This window comes from Prinia subflava, chromosome 17 (assembly GCF_021018805.1).
Source record: "Prinia subflava isolate CZ2003 ecotype Zambia chromosome 17, Cam_Psub_1.2, whole genome shotgun sequence".
NCBI lineage: Eukaryota > Metazoa > Chordata > Aves > Passeriformes > Cisticolidae > Prinia > Prinia subflava.
Genome location: NC_086263.1, coordinates 1576264 through 1603013, shown reverse-complemented (window position 1 = coordinate 1603013; position 26750 = coordinate 1576264). Strand labels below are relative to the sequence as shown.

The 26750-nt window shown below is 51.5% G+C and overlaps 1 protein-coding gene across 6 annotated transcripts; it reads left to right on the top strand.

Annotated features, from left to right (window-relative positions):
- Positions 1-350: 350 nt before the first annotated feature.
- UBN1 (ubinuclein 1) lies at positions 351-26625 on the top strand. 6 transcript variants are annotated; one of them, XM_063414476.1, is made up of 18 exons: positions 351-451; positions 940-1355; positions 2948-3034; positions 3916-4011; positions 4549-4683; positions 5114-5217; positions 6343-6775; positions 9819-9889; positions 11830-11959; positions 12148-12266; positions 12716-12838; positions 13680-13823; positions 16576-16626; positions 17710-17752; positions 18066-19292; positions 20648-20900; positions 21203-21292; positions 24228-26625. In XM_063414476.1, exons 2-18 carry the CDS (start codon positions 1116-1118, stop codon positions 24278-24280), a joined length of 3399 nt encoding a protein of 1132 aa, XP_063270546.1. In that variant the 5' UTR covers positions 351-451; positions 940-1115; the 3' UTR covers positions 24281-26625. The 6 variants fall into 6 exon arrangements, 2 of the variants coding, with proteins under 2 accessions (XP_063270546.1, XP_063270547.1); XM_063414477.1 differs by lacking the exon at positions 21203-21292; XR_010082541.1 differs by lacking the exon at positions 3916-4011 and having other exon boundaries at positions 20648-21292; positions 24228-24286.
- The last annotated feature ends 125 nt before the right edge of the window (positions 26626-26750 follow it).

Genomic DNA, 26750 nt, shown 5'->3' with positions numbered 1-26750 from the left:
TTAAGTGACACGAGGGGCAGGACGAACGCAACTTCCTGGAGGCTTCACGCCACTGATTCCTACGAGGCTCCACCATACGCTGTTTGGTGAGAGAGGAGGCCGCGGGCGGCCTCTCGGAGAGCTCCCCGCCGGACCTCCGCCGCTCCCTCAGGGGTCTCCGCCATCTCGCCGCTCCTCCCGCCGCCGCGCGCGGGCCGCCGGGACGGGGCGGTGCCGGCGGCGGGGATTGGCCCGCCACGATCACGTGGCGAGGGACAGCCTCCCGCGAGCCGTTCGCGCGGGGTGTGGCCGCGGCGGCGGTCGCTGATTGGCTGCGATGCGAGGCGCGGCCGTTGGAGCGGTCGCTGATTGGGCGCGGCGCGCGCGGCCCGGCGCGAGGGCAGCCCCGCCCACGTGACGCGGGCGCGGGGCCGGAGCGGGCCCGGAGCGGCGGCGGTGCGTCCCGCCGGCGGTGAGTGAGGGCGGGCGGGCCCGGCGGCCCCGGCACCGCGGCCTCGGGCCTCCCCTCAGCCCCGCGGGCCGCGCTCCCTCCGGCGGCGCTGCCACTCCGGGCCCCGCTCAGCCCTGGGCCCCGCTCAGCCCCGAGTCCCGCGCAGGGTCCGCTGTCCCGGGGACAGTGTTGTCCGTGGCCTCCGTGCAGCGGAGATCAGGCAGCCGGAGCGCAGCCCCCGCCCGGGAGGTGCAGCCCCGGCCCGGGAGGTGCAGCCTAGCCCGGTGTTTGTGCCCAGGGCCCCTGGGCCGCGTCTGAATGAGTGTGGCGGGCTTGTTTTGTTTCCCCGGCAGTTGGATTTCCTTCAGCCCTTACAAATGGAGTGGTGTGGTGTGAGGAGAGAGATCTGCAATGGACTGGAGGGATTTCGGGGACCTTCCAGTGTTGGAGGGAAGACTGGTACAACGACTGACTTCTTTCTTTCTTTCTTCTCTCTATAATGATTGCAGCAAGTGCTCGCAGCACGGCCCTTTGTCACTTCCCGAGAAAACTCCGAAAGCAAAACACTCATTCTGCTGCCAGCATCCTCCATTATCCTTGGTGAAATCCATCAGTGCAGCCTGACAGAGCTTTGCTAGTGCAATGGGAACGATGCCGTGAAGCCTGGTGAGCCTTGGCCATAGCCATGACAGAGCCCCACCGGGTTTCGTTCACCACTCTGCACGGGCCGCTGAGCAGCAGCTTCCTGAAGAGGTCTCGGAAGGAGGAGGGGGAGCAGCCCCCGGAGCCCGAGCCGGCCGCCACGGCCGTGCGCATCACGCTCACCCTCTTCGAGCCGGACCACAAGCGCTGCCCCGAGTTCTTCTACCCTGATCTCCTCAAGAGCTGTCGAGGGAAAGTCAAAGGGGGCTCTTCAGGTGACAAGGTGAGTGTCCCTGCGGGCCTCCGGGAGCCTGTGTTGTAGCTGAAGGTCTCCAAGGCTGTCTCAGCATCACTGTTTTGAGATCTGTCTGTGTTTGCTGTGAGGTGCTGCAAGGTGGGAGGAGGGTGGGTGAACATCCTGCAGGCAGGAGAACTGACCCGCAGGCCGGGGTTCTTGTTGTCAGGCCACACTGTGTCACTTCTTTGTCCTGGCTGGAATTTGGTGTTGTGAGGGTGTTGTGCAGGTGGCAGGCGTGGGAGGTGATGCTTGTTTAGTTTTGAGTGGCTAGATCTAAAGTGAGTTTTGGTACCTGGGCAGCTGGCAGTGATAAGGAGCTGTTCTCAAAGAGCACCAAAGGAGACATAAATGAAAACTGCTGTAGCATCTAAACTTTGACTTAGGAAAAGTTTGTCTGGAAAAGAAACTTACTGGATTCTGTTCCTTCTACTGTTTGCCTTCAGGACTGTTAGCAGTCAGTTGATGTTTTATGCCAGTTAATTTTTGGGGTTTTTTTTCTGAGGGTTGGGAGAAGCAGAGGCAGGTACAGATCTAGCTGGGAGAGCACCCAAAGTGCAGAGACACTCTCAGAATCGCAGCATAGTTTGGCTTGGAAAGGGACCTTAAAGCCCATCTCATTCCACCCCCTGCCATGTCCAGGGACACCTTCCACTATCCCAAGCTGCTCCAAGCCCTGTCCAGCCTGGCCTTGGACACTGCCAGGGATCCAGGGACAGCCACAGCTGCTCTGGGCACCCTGTGCCAGGGCCTGCCCACCCTCTCAGGGAACAATTCCTTCCTAATATCCCACCCATCCCTGCCCTCTGGCAGTGGGAAGCCATTCCCTGTGTCCTGTCCCTCCATGCCTTGTCCCCAGTCCCTCTCCAGCTCTCCTGGAGCCCCTTTACGTCCTGGAAGGGGCTCTGAGATGTTCCTGAGCTCAATACCCCCAGCTCTCCCAGCCTGGCTCCAGAGCAGAGGGGCTCCAGCCCTTGGGGCATCTCTGTGGCCTCCTCTGGACTCTCTCTAGCAGCTCCAGGTCCTGCTGCTGTTGGCCCCAGGGCTGGAGCAGCTCTGCAGGTGGGGTCTCACCTGAGGGAGCAGAGGGGCAGAATCCCCCCTCCTGCTGCCCACGCTGAGGCCCAGCCCAGCACAGGGGAGTCCAGGGTGCTCATGGCTGGGTCACGTCCAGCTGTCACCCACCAATACCCCAAATCCTTCTCCCAGGGCTGCTCTAAATCCCTTCATCTCCCAGCCTGGATTGATCCCGTGGGTTCCAGGTGCAGCACCAGCATTTGGCTTTGTTGAACCTGGTGAGGTTCCTGTGGTCCCAGCTCTCCAGCCTGTCCAGGTCCCCTGGCATGGCCTCCCACCCCTCAGATGTGTCAACCACACCACACAGCTGGGTGGCATCTCCAGACGTGCTGAGAGTGCCCTGATCCCACTGTCCATGTGAAGGTGTTGATCTGCGCTGTCCTAAAGTTGATTTATCTGAGCCTCTGCCCAGCTGTTCCAGTCAGGATGGGTTTAATTCATGGGGTTTTGGTGGCAGTGTGACAGGACTGACTGTCGTGGTTTTACCCCTATTGTTTCTATAGAAGAAAGACCTGGCTGATCCCTTCAATGATGAGGAAAAGGAAAGGCATAAAGTGGAGGCTCTTGCGAGGAAGTTCGAAGAAAAATATGTAAGTGTTCCTTCTTTAAACTGTGTTATTCTGTGGGCTGGGCAGTGCTGTTCAGCTCTCAGGCAGTGCTTTTAATGCTCACTGGCTCTCAAGTTTCTGTTCTTCCCCAGTCCTTTTTCCTGGCTGCCACATGCTGGGTTTTATTTTCTTTTTCTGGCTCAGGGCTGCAAAAATAGTTCAGAATCATTCTTAAATCAGATGAGTCTGATTAAAGCAAATGACATGACCTTAAGTGAGCAGTAAATCACTTACTGTGATTGATAAAATTGAATTTCCTTAAGCAAAAATTAATTTCTAGGCCTTGTTGCTGTGGCAGGATGGAATGTGCCAGGTCTCTGAGCATGGGGCTGTGATGAGTCCGCTGCCCTCAGGACACTGCTGCATGGATCTGTCTTACCTGCTCCTTTCTGTTCTTCCTTTTGCATTATTTCTGTGATATGCAATAAAACCACACTGGTTTTTATACCCTTTGGCACTTTGGGGTAGCAAGTTGTGTGTTGTTTCGTGATACAGATTTGGCCCATGGGTCACCCTGACACATTCTGTGTGTCTTTGCTGTCTGTAGTACCGAGTCTGTACCCACTGGAGCACTTAGGGAAGAGCAAGCCCTATGGAAGAGATCCCTGGCAGGAATGTTGAAGGGATGCAGACCCAGTTCAGTGTGGAGTCTGGCTGGCAGTTTTTGCACTGTTTTGTTTCTGTATGAGAAGGCTTTAAACTGGATTTACCACACCCTGGGAGTACAGTGTGATGGGAGCCAGCCCTGGTTTGGTTCTGCTGTAGCTTTTGTGTCCTGAAGCCAGTGCTGCTGTCGTGTGTCAGGGTATCTCTGTGGTACTGGGAAAGAAAAGTGATCACAGTGTCCATGTTTCCTTGTTCAGGGTGGCAAGAGGCGCAGGAAGGACCGGATTCAGGATTTGATTGATATGGGGTATGGCTATGATGAGTCCGACTCCTTCATCGACAACTCGGAAGCTGTGAGTGCTGGGGGTGTGAGAGTGGCTCAAGGTGGCTGCCTGGGAGGCTGAACCTGCCCTGGGAGTGAGCCAGGAGGGTGCCAGGGCCAGGCAGTGACAGCTCCTGGGGCAGCTGCATGGCAGGAGGTGCTGGTAGGCACTCCAGTGTGTTCTTGGGGGAGCACAACCTCCTCAGCCTCGTGAGCAGGGACAGGACTTGAGGAAATGGCTGGAGCTGAGTCAGGGAGCTTTAGGTGGGATATCAGGAGAAGGTTCTTCCCCCAGGGCATGGTCAGGCATTGGAGCAGCTTTCTCAGGGAAGCAGCCACAGCACCAAGCCTGTGTGAGCTCAAGAGGCATTTGGACAATGCTCTCAGGCACAGGTTGGGATTGTTGGGGTGTCTGTGCAGGGCCAGGAGTTGGACTCAATCCTGATGGGTCCCTTCCCACTCAGCATATTTTGTGATTCCGTGAATCCCACTGCATCTTCCAAGCAGCTGAGCTATGGAATGAAGTAGCCAAGCTCCCAGGCAATAAACTGTTCTCTGTTATTTCCAGTACGATGAGCTAGTTCCTGCCTCTCTCACTACAAAGTACGGAGGGTTTTACATCAACTCAGGAACGCTGCAGTTCCGGCAGGCCTCTGAGTCTGAGGATGACTACGTCAAAGAGAAGAAGAAGAAGTGTCCCAAGGTCAGCAAGGCAGTTTTCTCATTATTCTCTCGGATCCAGCTCAGAGCTTGCTGCATGTGTTAATGTCCAGACTGGGAGAGGTTTGTGACTCGGTGTGGACAGAGTAGGGATAAGAACTTGAAATCCCATTGTATCCTAAAATCTCTTTGTAAAGTGAAGCATGTCTGGCATGGATAAGACTCTGGTGGGGTTACCTGGTTTCCAGAGCAGAGGTGACAGGAGCTCCCTGTTGCCCTGGAAGTCACAGCGTTATGGGGATGCTGTCAAATGCTGAAGGCAACATGTGCCAGGACTGTGGTGAAGGATGGAGGGGCGTTTGGTTAATGAGTCCTGTGTTTTCACATTCCTGGGAGAGGTCCCAAAATGGCTCTGGGAGTGCTGGTAATGTTGTGGGAAACTCTGATTGTGACTCGTTTTTAACCCTCTGCAGAAGCGGAAGTTGAAAGATGGAGGTGAAAAAATAAAGAAGAAGAAGAAGGATGATTCTTATGACAAGGAAAAGAAATCGAAGAAGTCCAAGTTTCCAAAAGCTGGGTAAGGAGGGAGGAGGGAGCTCTTGCTGCCTAGTTTCAGGGTTCCAGGTGGCTGCAGTAGGAGCCTGTTGCAGTGTGAGGTGCTCAGATGCACACTGCAAACACCAGCAGAAAACCCCTGCTGCTTTCAGAGTGGGAAAGAAAGGCAGGGGATGATCAGGGAAGGAGAACAGCTCCAGAGCAGCAGTGTGTGAGCAAAGCGGGGCACAGCTGGCTGCAGGAGTGGTGTGTTTGGAGCTCTGTTTAGGCACTGACAGTGGGAACAGATATGGATAGTAGAGAGAAAGATAACTCTTGGGACAAAGCTGTGGGAGGAAAGGCAGGTGAGAAGGGCTCGGGCTCAGGGCTGTAGAGTGCTGGGCTGGCAGGGAGGGAGAGGTTACAAGGCAGGCTGTGTTACTGCTCTTTCTGGGCAGTCCTTTGTACTCCTGCCCAAAGTATTTCTTGGATGAGTGCTCAGCTCTTTTATAGCTTTTGGGCTGTAAAATGGAGTGGTTTTCCTTTTTGTTCTGAGTTATCTTGTGCTGTAGCTCTGTCCTTGCTTTGGTCTGTCTGGCCTGTCTCTTTCAGTATCTATATCTGTTGCTTTTCACTCATTTCCTGTATTTGCCTCCTAAGTTTTTTCCTTCTTCCTTTAACTATTCTTTGTAACTTATTTTGTCCTGCATGGATCTGCTTTTGGACAACAGCAGTGTGTCTGATGTGGTATCATCAGTGTGTGATTCCTTCAAGGCGAGCAAGGAAATGAATTTGCTCTCCTGGTTTTAACACAGCAGAAAGCTTTACACTGACTCTGTCCTGCCTCAGTTCCTCTGTATTAACTGTGCATTTCCCAACTTTCCTTGCTAGAATAACAGTAATATCATGTAGCTAAATGAAAGCAGAGCTCTGTGGAGGTGGTTTAAGCCTCAGCACCTCTCTGCAGTGAGTCAGGACAGCCTTCTCTGAGCTGAGATGAGCAGCCAGAATCTTAAGACCTTTGGAAGCTGTAAAATACTTTTTCTGGTGTAATTGGTTAAGAGGCTAAGACTTTCCAGGGAGTTGAGCCTGAAGTGAACTGGAGGGGCAGGGACCCTCTGTTCCTTGATCTTGTATTCAGTTCCCTTTCCCCCTCTACGCTTTGCAGCTTCACAGCATTAAATGCAAGTAAGGAGAAGAAGAAGAAGAAATACTCCGGAGCTCTCAGTGTCAAGGAGATGCTGAAGAAGTTTCAGAAGGAGAAGGATGCTCAGAAGAAAAAGGATGAAGAGCAGAAAGTGGTGATTCCTTCCCCAGCAGATCCTGCAGCCCCAAGGGAGGCAGAGGCCATGGCCGACCCTCTGCTGTCCCTCTTTGGCCACGCCAGTGACAGCGACCTGCTGCAGGCAGCCACAGCCATGGACTCCCTGAGCGAGCTGGAGCTGGAGCGGCTGCTCAGCGAGTCCCCGGAGGGCAGCCCCTGCCCCGAGGCCGAGGACGGCAGCGAGCCCGCGGCCGTGGAGCAGGAGTTCAAGCAGCCGCCCTCCCTCCCGGAGGGGCTGCCGGCCCCCCTGGAGAAACGCATCAAGGAGCTGGCTCAGGTACAGCAGCAGTCCCCGGGGCGCTGGGGCTGCTGGCTCGGAGGGGTGCAGCTCTGCGGGGTGTGTGTGGCAGCAGCAGGACAGAGCACATTCCAGAGGGGGAGTTTCTCAGGTCCACCGGCATCACACCTCTGTGTCACCCTGTTTCCTCTCAGTCATTTTCTTGAAGGCCCAGATGTCAAGTGATGTCCAGGTGCTGGACCTTGTTGGCTACTGAATGTAACACTCGAGGTCACAGCTGATCAGGATTCCTTCCTCAGCCCTCTTGGCAAAGGATGGGCCTGATGCAAGAAGGAATTTCCACTGTCAGTTTGACATGAATGAACCGAAATGTGAATTACTGAGGCTGGAGGGCTGGTTTGGGTTGGGACAGAGGTAGTTTTCCCCACAGTGGCTGTTTTGGGGCTGTTTTGGATTGTGCTGTAAAGAGAGCTGATAGCCCAGGGATGTTTTTGTTACTGCTGAGCAGGGAGTGCTCTCCCAGTGCCAGGGCCTTTGCTGCTCCACACACCAGCAAGGGGCCTGGGGGGCACAAAGAGCTGGGAGGGGACACAGCCAGGACAGCTGATCCCAACAGGGAACTCCCAGACCATGGGGGAGTCATGCTCAGCATATAAAGCTGGGGGAAGAAGAAGGAAGAGGGGGATTTTGGAGTGATGGCATTTGTTTTCCCAAGGTACATGCATATGATGGAGCCCTGCTGTCCTGGGGATGGCTGAACACCTGCCTGTCCATGGGAAGTGGGGGATGAATTCCTTGTTTTGCTTGTACAACTTTTGCTTTCCCTGTTAAACTGCCTTACCTCAGACCAGGAGTTTTCTCACTTTTACCCTGGGGATTTCCTGCCCCATCCCACCTGGATGAGGGAGCAAACAACTGTGTGGGGCTGAGTGAGGGGTTAAACCATGACAAGGACAAATTCCACCGTGATACTTTTAATGTGCTGTGCTGGTCAGGACAGTGAAGGGGTGCACAGTGTTCTGTGTGTAAAATAACTGGAAACAGCTGGAAAGCAGTGCCACAGTTCTGCATTGGGAGAAGGCCTGGAAAGCCCTGTAGAGGGGGCTTGAGGATTTGCTAGAAGCGTTTCATCCTTCACTGAAGCTGCACCGATTTGGCAATTTGAGTCCTTTAGCCATTTTTAACATCTCATTGTTGGAGTACTGTTTAGGGAGTGGAATATATTAATGTCTGGAAGGATGATCCTGTGTGTTTTCACCAGTAGCTCCTCCTGCAGCTGGACTCCTGGGGGACTCACCCATCTTCTCCAAAATGTGGTGTGCTCTGGGAAGCTCCAGTCTGCTTTGGAGAAGGAAAACATTGGGTGCTGGTCAGGGATCCCTTCCTGGCATGTCAAAGTGTGCTTTCAGCCTTGTGGTGTGAGGGCTGTCAGCCTGTCACCAAGTGCTGGGAGGTTTTGTTCCTGCTGCTGGTATGGTTTTAAACATTGATTTTAAGTCACAAACATGCACTTGGAGCTCTGTGGTGGTTCTGCCTCCTGGGACACTTCAGTTAAGAGCACTTCTTACTTAAGTAAGAGATGCTGAGTAACTCCTGTTACTAAAGATAAGCTGCTCTTAGAGAACTGTTCCGCTGAGTTGTGCAGTGGGGGTGAGCAGATGGGAGGGGAGGAAGAACTGAACCAAGTATTGCCACAGCTGATAAAAATAATGGGCTCTTGGTGGATGTTTCTGTTTCAGAAAGCACCAGAATAGCTGTTTCTGACTCTATCTGAGTTCAAGGAGGATATTTTGGAAGTTCCACGATATCACATAGGTTAATCGTTGTGGTGTTGTGAAACAGTTTAGTAGCAGAGTCCCCACTGATTTTCCTGCTTAGATTTTCCTGCTGCTGTGTCTCTTGTTGCTGGATTATGGATGTTAAGAAAAGAAACAAACTGAAACCTCTGGTTCAGTTAGGACTTTGGGACATGAACTCAGGTGGGAATGAACGGGTGCTGTACTTCTGCCTGAGAGCCAAGTCTCTTCATCCCAGAGATGGGAGCATCTCCCGAGTTAAATGGAGCCTCCAGGCATTTCCTCTTCTACTTGAACTGCTTTGACTTTAACCCTCTCCTTCCTAAGTAATTTTCCTGTTGAGGCTTCTTCTTAGCATTGAGCTTCTCCTTTGATATCACCTGCTGCTGGCAGGGAGGAATGTTCACCCTCTGGGCATAAATTAATTGCTTGCCTGCCTCAACTTTGGAGTGGTAAATCATGGGATTTCAAAATCCTCTCCTGGTCTCCTTTGCTGTGCAAGGAATCACTAACTCATTGTGGTGCCTTGTGCCAAATCCCAGCTTTGTTTATATCTCCACTCAGAAAAAACTGAAAGCTCTTGGCAATTTGCTACTATCTCATTCATCTCTTGGAATTATTTTCCTGCTGGACATATTTTTCATGGGTGTGATTTTTTGGGCAGCGCTTTGTGAGCTGCAGTCACAGCTCAGGAAGCTTCCTGAACAGGACTTTTTTTTTGTTTCCATGGTGTTGACTGGGAATAACACATCCCCTGTGGCTGTGACTCTTCTCTCTTGGTGTCCTGGTTTAGTTTCCAGACTGATCTAGAAAACCTGGTGATGAATCCCCTCAACCTTCCCTAGATGTGACTAGGATGAGCTTTCCTAGTCCAGGGACAAGCTCTGTGCTCATATTCCTCAATCTACAGAGAAGTTAAAGCCGTGCCCTGAAGCTGTTGTTCTCCCCTTTGGCCAGTTTGCCAAAGAAGCCACCAAGCGACCTCCTTTGTCCCACGAAACAGAGGAATCTTCACTCCAGAATGGTAACTCCAGTGCATCTGGAGAGGAGAATCCAGACTGGGAAGGTCACCAGGTGTGCAGGACATGGTGTTACCAGGTCAGGCAGGCTTGGACTTGAACTGGGGAGGTGTGAGAGGACAGGGCACCACCTCACTTCTGCCGTGACAGATTTATGTAATAGAACCGTGCCTTGTTTTGCAGTAGTTCTGTGGTGGTTTTGAAGACACCTGGTTGCCTGTGCCAGCTGTGAACTGCTGATGATTTGTGTTATTTCCTGACTTCCAGGCTGCCAGAGCTGCCGAGGGAGAAGGCAAGCAGAGATTCTTCACTCAGGACATCAACAACATCATACTGGAGTAAGTGCTGCCAGCACAGAGGTGTGGGAAGGGAGACAATTAGGCAGAGCATTTTTGGTAAATTCAGGAGCAGGTTCAACAGGAATTGTGGGGTTGTCCTTGTACAGGTCTTCAGGCAGAACATGCCCAGAGTAACATGAAAGTCTCCTAGAAACAGCTTTCAGTTGAAATATGATGAGGTAGGAGAATGTTGGAGGGGATGCACCCAGGCCTCCTGTTCTCAAGATACCGCCTGATATTTATGTGCCTAAATTTGATCACTTGACCTGTGAGTTTAGCTTGATGCAAGACCAGTAAATCTCTCCCTGTGAGAGATGTCAGGTAGATTTTTGCTACTTAACTTACATGCCAGGTAGAACTGTTTATAACTGGGATAAGACTGCTGTATTCAAGTGGTTATGTGGGAAAACTGGAGGAATTCCATTCCTGCTCTGTGTTTTGAGGCCCCAAATTACAGAGTGCCAGTGTTACTCAGGCAGCTGCAGATAATGGCTTCATTCTTCTGCCAGAGCCTGGGGAAGGCTGATGAATGCACAGGGCTTTGTGATCAGTGCAATAATACTGACACCCAGGCTTTAATTTCATTAGAGTTTATCCAGGCACTTGCAGGAAACTGCCAAGGGGAGGTTTGGGACTCGGTTTCCCTCTCATTTCCAGAGCTGATTACCACCTTCCAGCGTTCCAGTGCTGGCTGCACAAACAGTTCTTGTCTGGTGTCAAACTGATCACTTCAGCCTAATTCAGAGCAGATTTAGACAGATTTGTACAATTTGGATCAGGGCAACCCCAGACATGAATATAGATGGGGAGAAGAACTCACTGTGAGCCCTGAGAGAAGGATTTGGGGTGTTGGTGGGTGAGAGGCTGGACAAGCTCCCTGCTGTGTGCACCCAGAAACCCACCCTGAGCCCCAGCAGGGGCAGCAGGAGGGGGAGGAGTCTGCCCCCTCAGGTGAGACCCCACCTGCAGAGCTGCTCCAGCCCTGGGGCCAACAGCAGCAGGACCTGGAGCTGCTGGAGAGAGTCCAGAGGAGGCCACAGAGATGCCCCAAAGGCTGGAGTCCCTCTGCTCTGGAGCCAGGCTGGGAGAGCTGGGAGTGCTCACCTGGAGAGAAGAAGGATTCAGGGAGAGCTCAGAGCCCCTTCCAGGGCCTAAAGGGGCTCCAGGAGAGCTGGAGAGGGACTGGGGACAGGGGATGGAGGGACAGGACACAGGGAATGACTTCCCACTGCCAGAGGGCAGGGATGGATGGGATATTGGGAAGGAATTGTTCCCTGGGAGGGTGGGCAGGCCCTGGCACAGGGTGCCCAGAGCAGCTGTGGCTGTCCCTGGATCCCTGGCAGTGTCCAAGGCCAGGCTGGACAGGGCTTGGAGCAGCTTGGGATAGTGGAAGGTGTCCCTGTCCATGGCAGGGGGTGGCACTGGATGGGCTTTAATGTCTCTTCTAATTCAAGGCATTCTGTGACTGTGATGATGGTGATGGTGGATCACTTGGACTTTTTTACGCTTTCTGACACCAAGAGGTGGCTTAAAAAGCCAAGCTTCTAATTTCTGTTTAAGTGTGTAGATGGGTTTGGCACATGCTGATCTCTCCCATCTACTCACTTGGTAGTTGAAACCCAAGAAATAGTTTGATTTTGTGTTGTCCTGAATTCCACTGCCACAGTATCTGACATAACCAGTGTGCACTTCTCATCTCATTGCCTGACCCTCCTGCATGCAGCTTCCAGGGAGAGCTGCAGAACAGACGAGACTGCTGACTTCCATTTGTTCTTTCTCCAGCTCCTCCCAGATTCAAAGCATACTTGGGATAAAATCTGTTGATTCTAGAATCCAAAGAACCTCCACGCAGTTTGCCTTGCCCTTTGTCCCTCTCTCTCTGCCTCAGCTCCCCTCAGGTTGCCCGGGGGTCGCTGCTAACGCTGTGTTTGTCCCCGCAGCATCGAGCTGCAGACACGGGAGCTGAGCAGCCAGGTACGCTCGGGGGTCTACGCTCACCTGGCTGCCTTCTTCCCCTGCAGCAAGGACACCCTGCTCAAGCGAGCCCGCAGGCTCTACCTCTACGAGCAGGTGAGGGAATGGCCAGCACAGGCCTGTGTGTGGTAGCCCTGCTGGGCACAGCATGGCTGCTGTCCCCAGGCGGGCTGTGTCCTCCATGGGGCACTGTCCAGGCACGGTGGCTGGGCGTGGGGGCTGGAACTGGCTGGGTTTGGGGTCCCAGCCTTGTGGAGCCTCAGGGTGTTCTGTGCTTGCTCCAGGGTGGCCGACTGAAGGAGCCTCTGCAGAAGCTGAAGGAGGCCATTGGAAGGGCCATGCCCGAGCAGGTGGCCAAGTACCAGGAGGAATGCCAAGCCCATACTCAGGCCAAGTTTGCCAAGTAAGCTCCTCCTTTGCTCATTCCCATCTGTAGCTTTTCCCAGCAGGCCTGGAGTCTGCTCTCCTGAAGTTTGCCACCTCTTTTCGTTCTGTAGGCTAAATTTGCTGCTGGGCATTGATTGGCCTAATTAAGCTGTGAGTGCTCCTTGTGCTGTCTGTGGCGGTGCAGCTACAGCAGCACTGATGGGACCAGAGCTTGGCTGAAGGGTTCTGCATGTGCAGGCATGTCCTTAGGAGCGTGGCAGCCTGGGAACAGTCAGGCTGGATTAGTCCCATCATCTCTATTACAAAATGTTGGGAGATGTCTTAACCTTGAGCTCATAACTCAGCTTGCACCCTAAGCCAGAGATTACTGATATTGAGACCTCTGTCCAGTGCTGTTCAGATACACTTAATCCTCCCCTTGAACCTGCAGGACAATCACTTCCACATTTTCTGTCTCCATTTTAGGATGCTGGAAGAGGAAAAAGACAAAGAGCAGCGAGTTTGTTCTGATGATGATGAGGATGAAGAAAAGGGAGGGAAGCGCGTCACGGGCCCGCGAAAGAAATTCCAGTGGAATGATGAAATCAGGTTTGAATAACTCAGATATTAAGCAAACTCATGACCTGTCTTACTCCTTGCAGTGAAGCATTTTGGTGGCTGTGTCTTGTTTACAGAGCAGTGCTGATCACCTGTAGGAACAGACAGCTTGGAGGCTCGTGGCACATGGTGCTGTTTATGGAAGCCATTAGTGCATTTATTACATCTCACCCTGAAGCTCATTTCAGGCCCAGGCTAACCCTGAGAGAAGTGCTGAGAAGCCTCTGTGCAGAGTCCAAAAGAAAGAGTCAGAATTTTGGGAACAGAAGGGGTTCAGCTGAACTGCTGACATCCTACAGCCCAGACTCTTGACATGCCCAGGTTCTGGTTGTGAAAGCAGTTGAAGCTGTTGGGTTTTGCTGCCCCTGGCACTCAGAGGGCTGACAGAGAAGGGAGTGCTGAGAACAGGGGACAGTGACAAAGGGTAAAAGGAAAATCAATCCTGCTGTCTTCTTCTTACTCTGGAACAAATCAGTTTGTGCTGCTGATCCATGTAGGACATAGCCAGCTTTGCTTCCTGCCTTCTCCTTGCTGGGAGGTTCAGTTCTGTGGTTGTTACTGCCCGTGGCTCTGGCACTGGTTTGTTACCTCAGCTGTTTCAGGAGATCACACTGGGAAGGGGTAACAAGACTTTTCTCCCCGGTGCATCCATGTGTGTGCACACACAGAGAATGTGCCTTTCCCTTCCCCTTTCCTCGGGAGGCAGTGCAGGGTTGTATTAGCAAGAGCCAGGTGCGTCTTGGTGTATTTATCCAACCTGGATAAAGAGATTGATCTCCAAGTGAGAAAGGTCAATCTGCATAACTGTATCTGAAATCTTCCTGTTCCTCAGGGAGCTGCTTTGCCACTTGGTGAAGATTAAATTGGATGGTTATGACCTTGACAAGAATAAGGCTCAGTCTCTAGAGGATTATGTGAAGACCTTCCTAGAAGGAGAGGTGAAGCCCCTTTGGCCAAAAGGCTGGATGCAGGCCAGGTGAGCAAGAATCAAGGGATTCCTTGTCCCAAGGGACCTGGGAAGGTCATTAGTCCTGCCCTTGCTCAGGGAATGGCTGGCTTCAGAGTTAGATCAGAGTGCTCAGGGCTTTGGCATGTGGAATTTTGGTAATTCCCAAGGATGGAGATTCCCACAGCATCTGGGCTCCTGTTCTGGTACTTGATCACTCTTGATGAAATCTTTTCTCCTTATTTCCAGTAAGAATTTCCCTTGCTGCAACTGAACTGAATATTCTCTGCTTTTGTTTTTTACTGTGCACCTTAGAGAAAGGTCTGGCTCCATCTTTTTCTTGTCCCCACCACTCTTTAAGTAGTGGAAAACTGCCATTAGACTCCCCTGGGGCTTCTCCTTTTCCAGGCTGAGCAAACCCAGTTCCCTCCACCTCTCCTTGGCCGTCATTTGTCCCTGTTCCTCGGGATGTCTCCAGTTTGTTGGCATCTCTCTTGTATTGTGGGGACCCTGAAGCTGGATCTGTGTCCAGATGTATCCTCCCAGGAGCTGAGCAGGGGACAGTTTGCTCTCAGCAGGACACCTTTGCAGCAGTGGCTTCCCTTCAGCTTGGCCCCCAGGACCCCCAGGTCCTTTCCTGCAGGGCTGCTCCATCCCAGCTGCAGGACCTGGTGCTGGATTTCATTGAGCTTCACAAGGTTTGTGTTGGTCCCTTTCTCCAGCCTGGGAAGGTCCCTGTGAATGGCAGCCCTGCCCTCCAGCTTATCCCCCCTCCCTCTGTCCCTTTTCACCTCACAAATTCCTGAGTGCAGCCAGGACTGCACATGGCAGTGCTGAGGAGCCTTGGTGCCGTGTTAGTGTCAGACAGGTGCCACTGGCAGGTAGAACTGGCACTGAGGTCAGGCCCACGGGACAGTCTATGCTTTCTTGGCTCTGTATTGCAGAAGATCACTTTATAATCACAAAGGACACATTTTTCAGACAGTTTAGGAAGTCTTCTCTGCAGAATTCCCAAAAGAAGGCAAACTAGAAAGGTTGTAGGGGCTTATTAGAGTCAGTAGGATTTGGTGTGGTTTCTGTACCCTCGCTGCTGTTCCCTGCCCTTTCCTACTCTCCATCGTCCCTGCCCTCGAGCTGGCAGTGGCAGAGAACCACACAAATGGCAGAGTCCCTCTGCTGGGACTGTCATCACCTTCTGGCCTGCTTTGTTTTGCTCAGTACTTTTAGAGGAAGGACAACTCTGCAGTCTTACTTCTGGAATCTTAAAGGTTCCTTCCAACCCAAGCTGTTCCGTGATCCGTCTCTTTGCCTTTCTCCAGCTGGGCAGTGCTGTCTTCTCTGCTGAATTTGCTTTCTGGGTGTTGGGGGATAAAGGAAGATGTAGGCAGCAGTTCCTAGGAGCAGTAAGTATGAGTGGCACATCACAGATCCACTTGGAAAATCCATGGCTGTTTGTTGCAGTTGCATGTGCACAGGAAGCTCAGTGCTGAGCGTGGTTGTAGTGTGGTGGTGCAAGAGCTGAAAGATGGCATTAGGAGGTGGGGGAAGATTGCTGCTTGGTTAATGAAGATATACCCAGCCTGAGGGTCTCAGCTTGCCAAGTTTTAAAAACTTTTCTTTCAATGAAAAGGAAATTAAAATCTTCAAGTTTGATGGTGAAATGGTTGTTGGGCGTGGAGGTGTTCACCCAAGACTCAGTGTAGGAGGCACTTCCAGTGGAACTAAGTACAGTAAGTAATGCCTCAATAAAAGTGGATTTCCTGGTTGCTTTCCAATGGCTCAGGGTTTCTCCTGCTAGGACTTGGAGTTGGACTTGAGCTTTCTGCATCCCATCCAACCCAAGATATTCTCTAACTTGGTGATTTAAAGACAGAGGGTAGAGTGACAGCCATAGGGAGGGATTAGTGGCTCTAGGAAAACTAAAAATTTTATGGATAAGTCAGCTTGATTCACTGTCATCATGATCTCAGAAATTCATCTCTTAAGAGGAACTTGAAGGTGGACAGAGCAGCAATTTCATGGATAAGTTAGAGAGGCCCTGCCATGAGTCTGTTTCCTCCATTAACACTAAGAGATGATTAACAGAATGTTAGGTTAACATAAGCTTGCTTTTTAAGAGAAAAGTGATGACAAAAGATCTGTTAATACCAGCCAGGAATCACATTCCATGTGCCAGTACTGAAGGAATGTTTGTAACTCCTCCCTAACATGTAAGAGGGCAGCTGAGTTTGGGTCAGAGAGTGTTTGTGGGAGACCCTGGTTTACCCTCAGTAGTGCAGGGCTTTGCGTGTGCTCAGTCCATTGGCTGTGCTCAGTCAGTCCTTCCAGAAAGGGTTGTGATGTACAGAGTCACCTCAGCTCTTGGCTGGGGACACAAAGGCAGCACAGACCCTTCTCTCCTTCATTGCTGTGTGAGAGGCACAGGAAGGGAACTTTCTCCCTGGAAGCAGAAGAGCTCTTGGATGATCAAGGCAGGAAGGCTCTGAGTGATGATCCTGCCTTTCCAGTTGGCTTTTTAAGCTGGCAGAGCTTTTTTCTTAGGCACTGTCCAATCACTGCCTGAGCAGCCTTTCCAGTGCCTCCAAGCATTGCTCCCCAGAGAGTGAATTGTGCGGGGCAGCTCAGGACGATCTTCCTGCAAAAGGGCTGAATATTTGTTTGCTCTCTGTGCTTTCAGTTTCACTAAGTCCCCTGCTGTACTTGCAGCTCTGTCTCCAGTGATCCCAGCTGCTCTACTGGGTCTTGCTGGATATCACTTCTCATTGCTCTCTTCCCTTCTTAGGACACTGTTTAAGGAGAGCAGGCGTGTACATGGACACCTCACATCAGTCCTGTGAGTATCACAGCATTCCTTTGGAGTGAAAACTGGTGATCTCCATTCCCTGGGGCCTGGGGGGATCATGCAGGAGCACCTGAGCTTGCTTGGCTCCCCACACACAGATCGGCGCTGCTTCCTTTGGGGAGCTGTAGGGAGAGCAGCTGTTTGTCTGTGACATCTCCCAGCACTTTCCTGAGGTGCTTTAGCCTTCAGTAAGCTCAAAAATAAGAACATTAAAGCCAGGTTGCCCCCAGTTCAACAGCCTGGAGTCAGGCCTCTGTGCTGGGCCTGGGAGGCTCAGGGAGGTAAAGTGGAGTGTGGTTACTGCAGCCTGTTCCGTTGGTCCTCACTGGATTCTGGATTCCAACTCTTTCTTGTTGCCTGGTTCAAGGAGGGTCACAGGAGCTCAGACTAGTGAAGGTGGGTGCAACAGGCTGGTGGGTGGCAAACCAAGAGCCATCAGAATCCAGCTGGGCAGGGGCTTTAATCCAAAGGGTCTCATGGATCTTGCCTGGTGGTTGATAATAGGTGAGGATGTGGATTTAGGCTGGTGTCAGTTTGGCAGACAGTCCTGTTCTTGGCACGGGATGAGTGAGGGGAAGTGGAGTATGGTGTAGAGTCATCCTTCCCTCAGCCACACCACCCAGCAGCTCAGGGATGTCTTATACCAGATTGCACCTGACCAGATCTATTCTCTGGGAGTTTGACAGATGCTTTTGCATCCTTGGCTTCTGGGAACCCAAAAGAAAGGTGTAACTTCTGCAGAACAGTCTCTGTGCCAGTTTCTCTCTGGGCATCGCTGTAGGAGGCAGCAGTGGGGTCCTGCAGCTGATGCAGGATGTGTGTGTGGGTGTTCCACTGCTCTGCTGCCACTCCAGGACTCTGCTGGACTCCCTAATCTGCTCCTTGTGTGGGAGTTGTGCCTTCCAAGAGCAGCAAGCAGGTGTCATGTGTGTTTGAATCCTAGCAACCTGAGATGCTGCCTCTGTTCCCTGCCAAGACTCAGTGGATCATCACCAACAGGGCCCAGGTGTGCTCCCTTACCTGCCTCCTTCCATGAGGGCAGTCACTGAGTTTCTCTTGTCTTCCTCCAAACAGGGCGAAGAAGAAAGTTATACCTTCTACTAAGGTGAAAGTGAAGGTGAGTTCTGTTTCCTGGTGCTCATGGTTGGTATGTGCCAAAAGTCAATGACTGCCCTCCTGAGCCCAGTGTTTGAGCTTTGTACATCACCTACTGTGAAATGGCTCTGCTCAGTATTTGGCTTGGAAAAAAACTGGAACAGCAGCTAAAATTGATGGCAGTGGCATCCCATTTAGGTGGGAGGGAAGTGGGGGCTCACAGGCACAGAATATGTGTATCCTGCCGTTTATCCTCAGACTGAACCTTCCCTCCCTTTTCAGCAGTAAACCCTGTCTCTCTTCTGACTGTGCCTTCTCCTGTGATGTTGTTCCAGGACTCTTCCTGCAAGCCAGACAAGAAGCTGTCGGTGTCTGTCTCTTCCCTGCACTCGAGCAGCACCTTGGCAATGTCCTCAGAGCCCCAGGGAGGAGCCCTGGGCATCAGTGCCCAAACCAGGGAACTCTTGTCCCTTGGGACAGCCCAAGCTGCCAGCAGCACTGTCACTCCTGCCACCTTCAAGGATGACTCCTTGGATGAGGACTTGATTCACAACCCCACCTCCTCCCTGGAAGCAGTGTCCAAGGAATTGGCTGTGCTGAACAGCAGGGCCGCAGGGAGCCCTGACTTTACGCTTCCTGCAGCTCCAAAAGCTCCACCAGAGAAGATCCCAACTCTTGCATCCTCAGAGGAGAAGAGGACATTTCCAAAGCCCAACCCTTCCCCTACATCATCCTCTGGTTCCCTCCAGTCTCCTCTAAACTTCCTAGCTGAGCAGGCCCTGGCGTTGGGCCAGTCTTCTCAAGACAAGAAGACAGAGAACTCTAATTACAAAGAGCATTCCTGCCAAGCCTCCCCCAGCAAAATCCTTCCTGATGCCCACCAGGCTAAACAGAAGCACCACAGTGTGGTCAGGCCAGGCCACGGGCCCCCGGCCGCGGCGCCAGTGCCAGGCCCTCAGGTGAAGGTGTTCCACCCTGGTGCTCAGCTCCAGAAGACCTTCACCTCCCCAGCTCCCTTTGTCAAACTGCAGAATCCCAAGTCCTCCACCCCTCTGCCCCAGCGCTCCCTCCTCCAGCAGGTCAAGTCATCAACCAAAGCTCAGAGCTTCCATTCCTCCACGTCCCCGAGCAGCGCCCAAAACTCCAGCAGCTCCCACAAGAGCCAAGGCTTGTCCTCATCATCTCTCAGCTACGCCGGGAAGCACTCGAGTGGCTCCGGCTCTTCAGGACAATCTTACAAATCGCCTTTCGTCGCCGGGTCCCTCTCCAAGCACGGGGCTTCTTCCAGCAGCTCCTCCTCTGGGGCTCCTGCCAACCAGGGCAGCTCCTCTGGGACTTTGCTCCCCAGTGTCCCAGCCCCTTCCCCGGGCTCGGCCTCCAGCCGCCCGGCCTCCGGCTCCTCGGTGAAGAAAACTCCCGTGTCCCAGAAGCTCACCCTGGTGGCACCTCCTGGAGGCTCCAACGGAGATTCCAGCGGGGGCACCCAGGGCGTGGCCAAGTTGCTGACCTCGTCCCTAAAGCCAGCTGTGGTCAGCAGCACCGCAGCCTCTACCTCTGTGCCGGTAAGGGGCCGTGCTGGCAGCTCCTGCCCTGTTCACAGCTGCCCTAAAGGGGGCACTTCAAAAGCATTGATGAAGTTCTTGAATGACTGTCTGGATTTTAGCTGCTTTAGACAGGAAAGCTGTGGCCTTTGCCCTGGGCTTGCCCTCCACAATTCCAGCTTTCATTTTCAGCTTAATTAATCACTAGGCTGAATACTGTACTGCCTTCCAAAGGACAGTTTTTGCCCAGGCTATGTCATGGTCCTGCCCTGGCTCTGCGAGTTGTGGGGACAGTAGGGCTCCTGTTTGGATTAAGAGAAAATGCAGTAAGGTCATTTATCACAGGAGATAAAATTCATTACATACTAAAAGTATAATGATGAATTTGTTATTAATTAGATCTACAAACTTATCCTTCTTTAAATTATTGAAAGTCATTTTAGTATTATTGCCACTTTTGTCATGACTGGCCCACAGAATAAATAACATGTGGTTATAGAACCATGGAATTATTCAGGTTGGAAAAGCCCTCTAAGACCATTGAGTCCAACCATTCCCCCAGCACTGCCAAGGCCAACTCTAACCCTGTCCCCAAGTGCCACATCCACACAGCTTTTAAATCCTTCCAGATATGGTGACTCTACCACTGGCCTGGGCAGCTGTGTCAGTGTCTGGCCACCCTTTCCATGAAGAAATTTTCCCAATATTTGTTGGGATAGAACATTACAGGAAGGACTTCTGCGTTGTCAGTACAGACTTGTGTTATTACAATATTATTTAATGACATAAGGGGCTTAATTTTTATTTATAGCAAAACTAATAGTTTCTAATGTATTAATTTGTTGTTGGTTGCTCATCCCTGCCTTCCTTTGCACCCCATGGAAAGAGCTGTGAAATACAAGGAATGTGTTTAAATGGAAAGCTTATGTAGCTTGTCTATTCCTGAGACAGAGAGCTGGGAAGCACTCCTGGTGCCTATCTCCAGGAGAAATCCTAAATAGCATTGCAGGGTGGTGCCTTGGGTGTCAGACCTCGGTGCCTGGAGTTGTCAGCAGTGTGTGCTGCTGTAAGTGAGTAGGAAGCATACCCCTGGAACTCACAGGCAGTGGGGAAGTTTTTCCTCTGCCTAATGGAGGCACAATTCCAGAGCAAGGGAGTCATGCAGGCAAATCCAGTGTGGCCATATTCAGAAGAGCTGGCTTGCCAATGTCCTTCTGCAGATGGCCTCAAGTGTTGGCATCTTTGGGCCCTGGCTGGGAGGGTGCTTTATCCAAGGGGGAATTCTTGAGCATTCCATGTTTTGTAGAGCTGTAAGTACGAATGATGCTGTGCCTTGGTTCTTTCTCTCCTGACTGACCTTTTCCATTGCTTTGCAGAAAGGAACTAGTGGAGCTGTGCTGCTAACGAGTTCTTCCTCCTTAAGTGTACTGGCTCCATCCTACAAGTCCAACAACCCAAAGCTGCCAGCTGCCCTGAGCTCCACCCCATTAGGTATTATCTCTCCTATTCATTCTTTCCCTCTCCATGTCATCTCCTTCAGTTCCGACTCCTCCCCAAAAGCAGGAGTTTCCAAGGATGCCATCGTTACGGGACCTGCTCCGGGAACTTTCCACCACGGCCTCGGGCACAGTGAGTATCCTGCTGGTCACCTGTGTGTCACCTGTGCCTGTGCTGCCACACAGAACATCAGTGCTCTGCTGGGCTGGCCCGTTGCACACCAGCCCATCTCTCTGGCTGTTGCTTCATGCTGTGGTCCCTGCTTTTGTATCTCCAGCGGTTGCATTTGGAGAACCTTGGGCACATCCCTAGAGCTCACCCAAAACTGCCAATAACTGGAACCCGACACCTGCTAACTGCTGCAGCTCCTCTGCTCATTTCTGTCTTGGATGTGTATTTGTTCCTTTTTTCCCTCTCTTTGTTTTTCTCTCTAGGTCTTCTGGCTGGTTTGCACTCCAGCCCCCACCACGCAGCGCCACTCCCACACTCTGCCCTGTCCACTCATTTACCACAGAGTTTGCCAGGTAACTTGTCAGATGCTCGTGTCTGTCTTCTGCCCCGTGAGCCTCCCTCTATCTCAGCAGATCCTTCCTTCAGGGCTGGAGCCAGAGGGATTGTCCATGTTTTCAGCTGTGTGGTTGTCACTAAAGCCTCTCTGAGGTACAGAGTGAGGGACTGGGAGCAACCTGGTCTGGTGGAAGCTGTCCCCGCCACAGCAGGATGGAACAGGAGGGGCTTAAAGGTCCCTTCCAACCCAAATCTTTCCATGATTAGGGAGAAATTCTTGGCTGTAAGGGTGGGGAGGCCCTGGCACAGGGTGCCCAGAACAGCTGTGGCTGCCCCTGGATCCCTGGCAGTGTCCAAGGCCAGGCTGGATGGAGCTTGGAGCACCCTGGGACAGTGGAAGGTGTCCCTGCCCGTGGCAGGGGGTGGAACTGGGTGGGCTTTAATGTCCCTTCCAATGAAACCATTCTGGGATTCTGTGATTTCTGGAATGATGAGTCCTCAGTGCTTACAGCAAGTGTTGGTTCCTGGAGATACTCAGAATTATCCTGCCAGGATGAAAGCTGTGCCTGTTTGTGCACAGCCTGCCAGGACTGCCCTGGAATGAATATTCCAGCTCTGTGGAGTTTTGGTCCTGGTGACCTACATAAAATGTGTCAGACCAGACTGTCTCGTGTCTGTGCACTGAGATAATTGCCAGCATCTCCTTCACGACAAGTTTGTAGTGTAAATGCAGATTGCTCCACTTGCTGCTCACAACGTGAGGATTTGGCAGTTAAGCCTGTTCCTGCCCCGGTTTGATGCCTGCATAAAACAAAAATTTTCCAAAGGAGAGAAGTAAGGGAAATTGAAATTCAGTGCCAGCAGATCACACTTACCTGCTTCAGGGAGCTGCCCTGGTGACTCCTATTTCTGCTTTCTCAGGCGTGTTCTTTACACTTTGGTGCAGTTCAGTGCCATTATCTTAGTACCTGCTCCTGTTGGGATGGTTTTCCTGGGCTAGATGAGCCTGATTTAGGATTGCTGGCCTGCTCCTGTGGCTGTGTCCATGGATAACCATGTATCCTCCTGGAGGAGTCATGGAATAAAACGCCCTCGATGGCTGAGCACAGTGCTTGTTTGCTGAAGAAAGAAGAGTGCCTTGTGCACTTGTGAAAATGCAAAGAATTGGTTGGGTTTGCTTCCTTTGCTGAGGTTTGAGGTGGGATGTGCCATGCTGGTCTGGTACAGCTGGAGAAGGTCCTAGCAGTGCTCCCTGGTGTGACAGACCCTTTCTGTTTGTAAATCACTCCTCCTGGAATGAGATCAGAGACTGCACCTTGGACATGGCTTGAGGAATATATTCCATGTCACTGAGGAGCAGCAATTTGTTCCTTTAGTGAGGGAACTCAGAGTGATCACTTCACTGTTATTCATAGGGCTTACAACAGAAGAATTTTTTGATGGACTCTTCAGCAGGATGTAGGGCCAGAAGATAAAAGACCACTGGGAATAAGTGAAGGAAAACTGGCCATGGATACAGCTTCAGCAAGGACCGGCTTTCACTGAAAGATTGGAGATGGAGCCTGGTGCTGCCATCTCCTGGAACATTCCCAGTTCTGGTGTTTTTTAGAAGAACACAGCAGATATTTAAGTGACCCCCATAACCTTAAAATGAATTCCTGTGTTTTGTGGCACAGGCTGTGTTTGGCTGTGCCAACATCTGCCCACAGCTGCATTGCTGAGTCAGAACACTGCGAGGTGCCTGGGAGGTTGCTGCAAATGCAAGGGAATGTTGGTGCCTTAAATAAAAGTGCTTTTGTATCCATGTTCATCCAAAAGCCTCTGAGCAAAGAGCATCCAGTGCTTGCCTGTGTGTGGTCGGTGCTGCCATTGCTGGTGCCTTGTGCTGGGGCTGGGAGTGTGATGCTGGTCCTGTGGAAATGGGTTGTGCTGGGCTGAGCTCCTGCATGCAAGGTGCTGTTCTTGGCCTGGAGGAGAGGCTGCTGCTGCACTGCTGGGTGCCACTGTTGCTTAGCTGCACGTCCCAGTACTCCCATCTGTTCATCACAGTCTGAAGTTGTTTTAATTGCTTTGGGAAAAAAATTGCTTCCTTAAACTTCTTTCCTTTTTTTCTCTTCAGTGCATTTTCTCTTTTCCTCCACATCCATTCCTTTCTGTTCCATCAGTGGTGAGATTCCTATGGATCCTGTTGCTATCAGTGGGCACCTAAAGCCTTCATTTAAAAAGCACCTAATTAAATAATTTAAAAAATAATTAATAAAGCACCTAAAGCCCTACCTGAAAGGAGTTTGTAAGGGAGGGGTTGGCCTCTTCTCCCACACAACTGGTGATAGGACAAGAGGAAACAGCCTGAGGCTGTGCCAGGGGAAGTTTAGGTTGGACATTAGGAGGAGTTTCTACATGGAAAGGGTGGTCAGGCATTGGCAGGGGCTGCCCAGGGAGGTCTGGAGTCCCCATCCCTGGAAGTGTCCAAGGAAGGCCTGGACGTGGCACTAAGTGCTCTGGGCTGGGGATGGGTCACTGATCTTGGAGGTCTTTTCCAACCTCAGTGATTCTGTGATTACAACAGCAAAAATGTATAACAGGTTACTTCTAACCACCTGTAGGTGCTAGGCAATCACACCAGGTATTTTGGGATTCCTGGAGGGGGAGATGTGGCAGGGTGGATTTAGAGAAGGGCACAGGCTAAGGAGTTCCCTGGCAGCTGGAATTGTGCCATAAGGCTTCTGCTGGGAGCCCACAGGGGACCCTCAGTGCTTCCCATGTCCCTTCCTCAGAGGCAGGGCTGCTCCCAGTGAAGAGATGTCTCCAGGCACATCCTCCTCCTGATTCCTTGGTGCTGGGAAGGAAGAGCGGGTCCTACCCTCTGTGCAGGGGCCTGGCAGTCCCAGCTGCTCACCCTCCATGGGCTGGTGCTGAATCCCCTTCCCAGCTGGTTTTATTTTCTTTCAGATGCTCCTCAGCTTCATGGCAAAGGGTCCAATGCACAGCAGCGCAAGTTGTGACGCCTGCAAGGAGGGGAGCTCCAGCACCCATAGGATAAAACCCAGAGGAACAGGTCATGGACTTTGGATACCAGCTGTGTCTTTTGATTTCTCTTTTTTTTTTCTATTTCTTTTTTTTTACGACAACTGGAGAGATTGAACTGTGACGAGGAACTCATTGGGGCGTCTGCTCAGAAGCTCTCAGAGCTGAGCCCCACACATGGGGGCACCTTGAGCCATGCCCTGATGAGAGGAGCCTTTTGTAGCACTGTTTTATTGCTGCTGCCCTTCCTGCATTCCCTGGCACTGGCAGGAGCTGGAGCTCGCAGGGGGGCCCGGGGGGTCCTGCAGTGGATTCCCACCCACCCGTGTCTGTAGCTGCCAAGTACCTCCAAGTCCAGTTACCTCCTTGGTCTCCCTGTGGAGGGCATGAAAGGTGCTTCTGCTTTGGATTTGCTTGGATAATTCTAGCACTGCCAGTGCTTTCTTGAAGACATCTGAGTAACTTTCCAATTGTAATATAAAACTGTGCTACACTTAATTGGAGGATCTAACATTTCCTGTGTGGTGAATCTGAGGAACCACCTGATGTTCCCCTCTGAGGAGAAGGAAGACTCTTTGGAGACTAAAGACATTTTTAGATGCAGTCATAGACTTTTAGAATGCTACTTCTGAGTTTTTAGATTTTCTTCCCTCCAAAGGGATGCTTTTTTCCTGCTCAGTTTTATTCTCATTGCCATCGAGTGCATTGGATTGAATGGGATGCTTCTTAGCCTGTCACATGGATCAGAAGACATAATTCCAGTGCCTTTTGTGGTGGAGCAAGAATGGACTAGTGACACACATTTCAGCCCTATTTTGTGTGCTCCTCAACCCTTTTTTAATCATTCTGTATTTAAAATGTATTCTGGTTTATTTAATAGAGCTTTTTATGGTTGCACATCAGAAAAGAAAAAAAAAAAAAGCTGCACGGTCTGGACTTCAGTGGTGACCTGGTGACTGAGGACAGTCCCAAATCCAGCAGGAGCACCAGTTCTCATCCCAGAATGTGCAGGCGGGTTCCAGGCCCTCCCCTAAAGCCATTCTTTCCTAGGGTTGTGAGTTAGGATCAACTTGGGCAGAGGGAATGAGCGAGATGAACCAAGGTCACGACCTGTCAAATGAGTTCCAGAGAAGAACACTGTTCTCCTCAGTGGTACCTGCACCAGGATCGTGGGCTCAGCACAGCTGCAGGGACAGGGACCATCTACAGTTGCAGAGTGTCTTTTCTTGTTCATTTTTTAACTTTTAGACCTAAATACTCCCCCTGTGCATGCCCATCAGGCTAAGGGCAGGCTGAGGCTCCACCTGAGCTTTCTGAGGTTTGGTTTCCTGCTCTGCCCAGTCTGTCTTCTTCTCTCAGGCCCCCCACAGCCACATCCCAGTTGTGCAGTGGTAGTGCTGATCCATGGGGAATTTGCTGGTATTCCAAGGAGAAGCTTGTAGCTTCCTCCTTGAGCTTTGGGGAAGGATGCTGACCCCAGGATACCAGCAAATGTCTGCTTTAGTTTCCTCTGGGTTTTGTTAAGATCTGAGAAAGACTCTTTTCAATTTGAGCTGATACACAACTGCCCAAGATCAGGGAGTTGGTTGTATTTCAAATTAAGGGATACAGCTCAGATTTCTAGTCTGTTTACAGAAAATACCTAGGTTGTAGCAAAAGAGCCAAAGACAGAACTCGTGTGGTGAAATGAAGCACAGCATTTCTGGGTGGACTCTGAGCAGTGGATGTCGTGTGGTTCCTGTTGAAGGCCTCATCCTGAGGGGTGCTTGGCACCTTCACCTTTCCCTGGGAGCTGAAAGCTTGGGACACCTGGCATGATAGGGGCTCTCAGCGAGTGACTCAAGGTACTGGTTCTCCTCCCTCTCTTTGCTCTCACTTGAATGCTTCTGCTGGGCAGCCCCCGTGCGCGCGGCCGGAGCAGAATGCCCTCCTCTAGGAATTTAGCGAAGCCTCTTGCCTCAGGGAAATGTTTATGTGGTGGAAATTCTGTGGGATATTTTTTCTTTACATGCTATAATGAATGAGTGAGTGGTGTGGAGCAGAGTGGCAGCAAGGCAGGCCCACGCAGAGCAGCTGATGGGGAGCTAGGCTGGCACCTCTGCCTTGGTGAGGCAACTTGCAGCGCTTCCAGGATGGAATGGGGAGGGATAGGCTCCCATGGCACTTACCTGTGGATGGCAGTTCCTTTTGGGTGTAAGAGCTGCAGTTTACTATTCTATTTTTTTTATGTGTTGGCACTGTCTTGCTGAAGATGGTGGGGGTGGTATGAAAACTGTTAATCTTGTACAGAACAACTCAATAAATTGTTTCAAACTTTCCAAAACGCTTTTTCCGCCCTATCTCCTTACCTCTAGTTCCCTGACTTTATTTACAAGAATTTCTGTTGCAGCTTGGGTGCTCATCTGTGGCTGGAGTGAGTAATGAATTATTGACTGTTTTAAAGTCTCC

Bases quoted from the DNA above. Each gene is read 5' to 3' on its own strand.
- UBN1 (XM_063414476.1), top strand. From the start codon at position 1,116: ATGACAGAGCCCCACCGGGTTTCGTTCACCACTCTGCACGGGCCGCTG. The intron at 16,627-17,709 runs GTGAGTATCACA...TCCTCCAAACAG, and splicing joins GGACACCTCACATCAGTCCT to GGCGAAGAAGAAAGTTATAC. The intron at 21,293-24,227 runs GTAACTTGTCAG...ATTTTCTTTCAG, and splicing joins TTTACCACAGAGTTTGCCAG to ATGCTCCTCAGCTTCATGGC.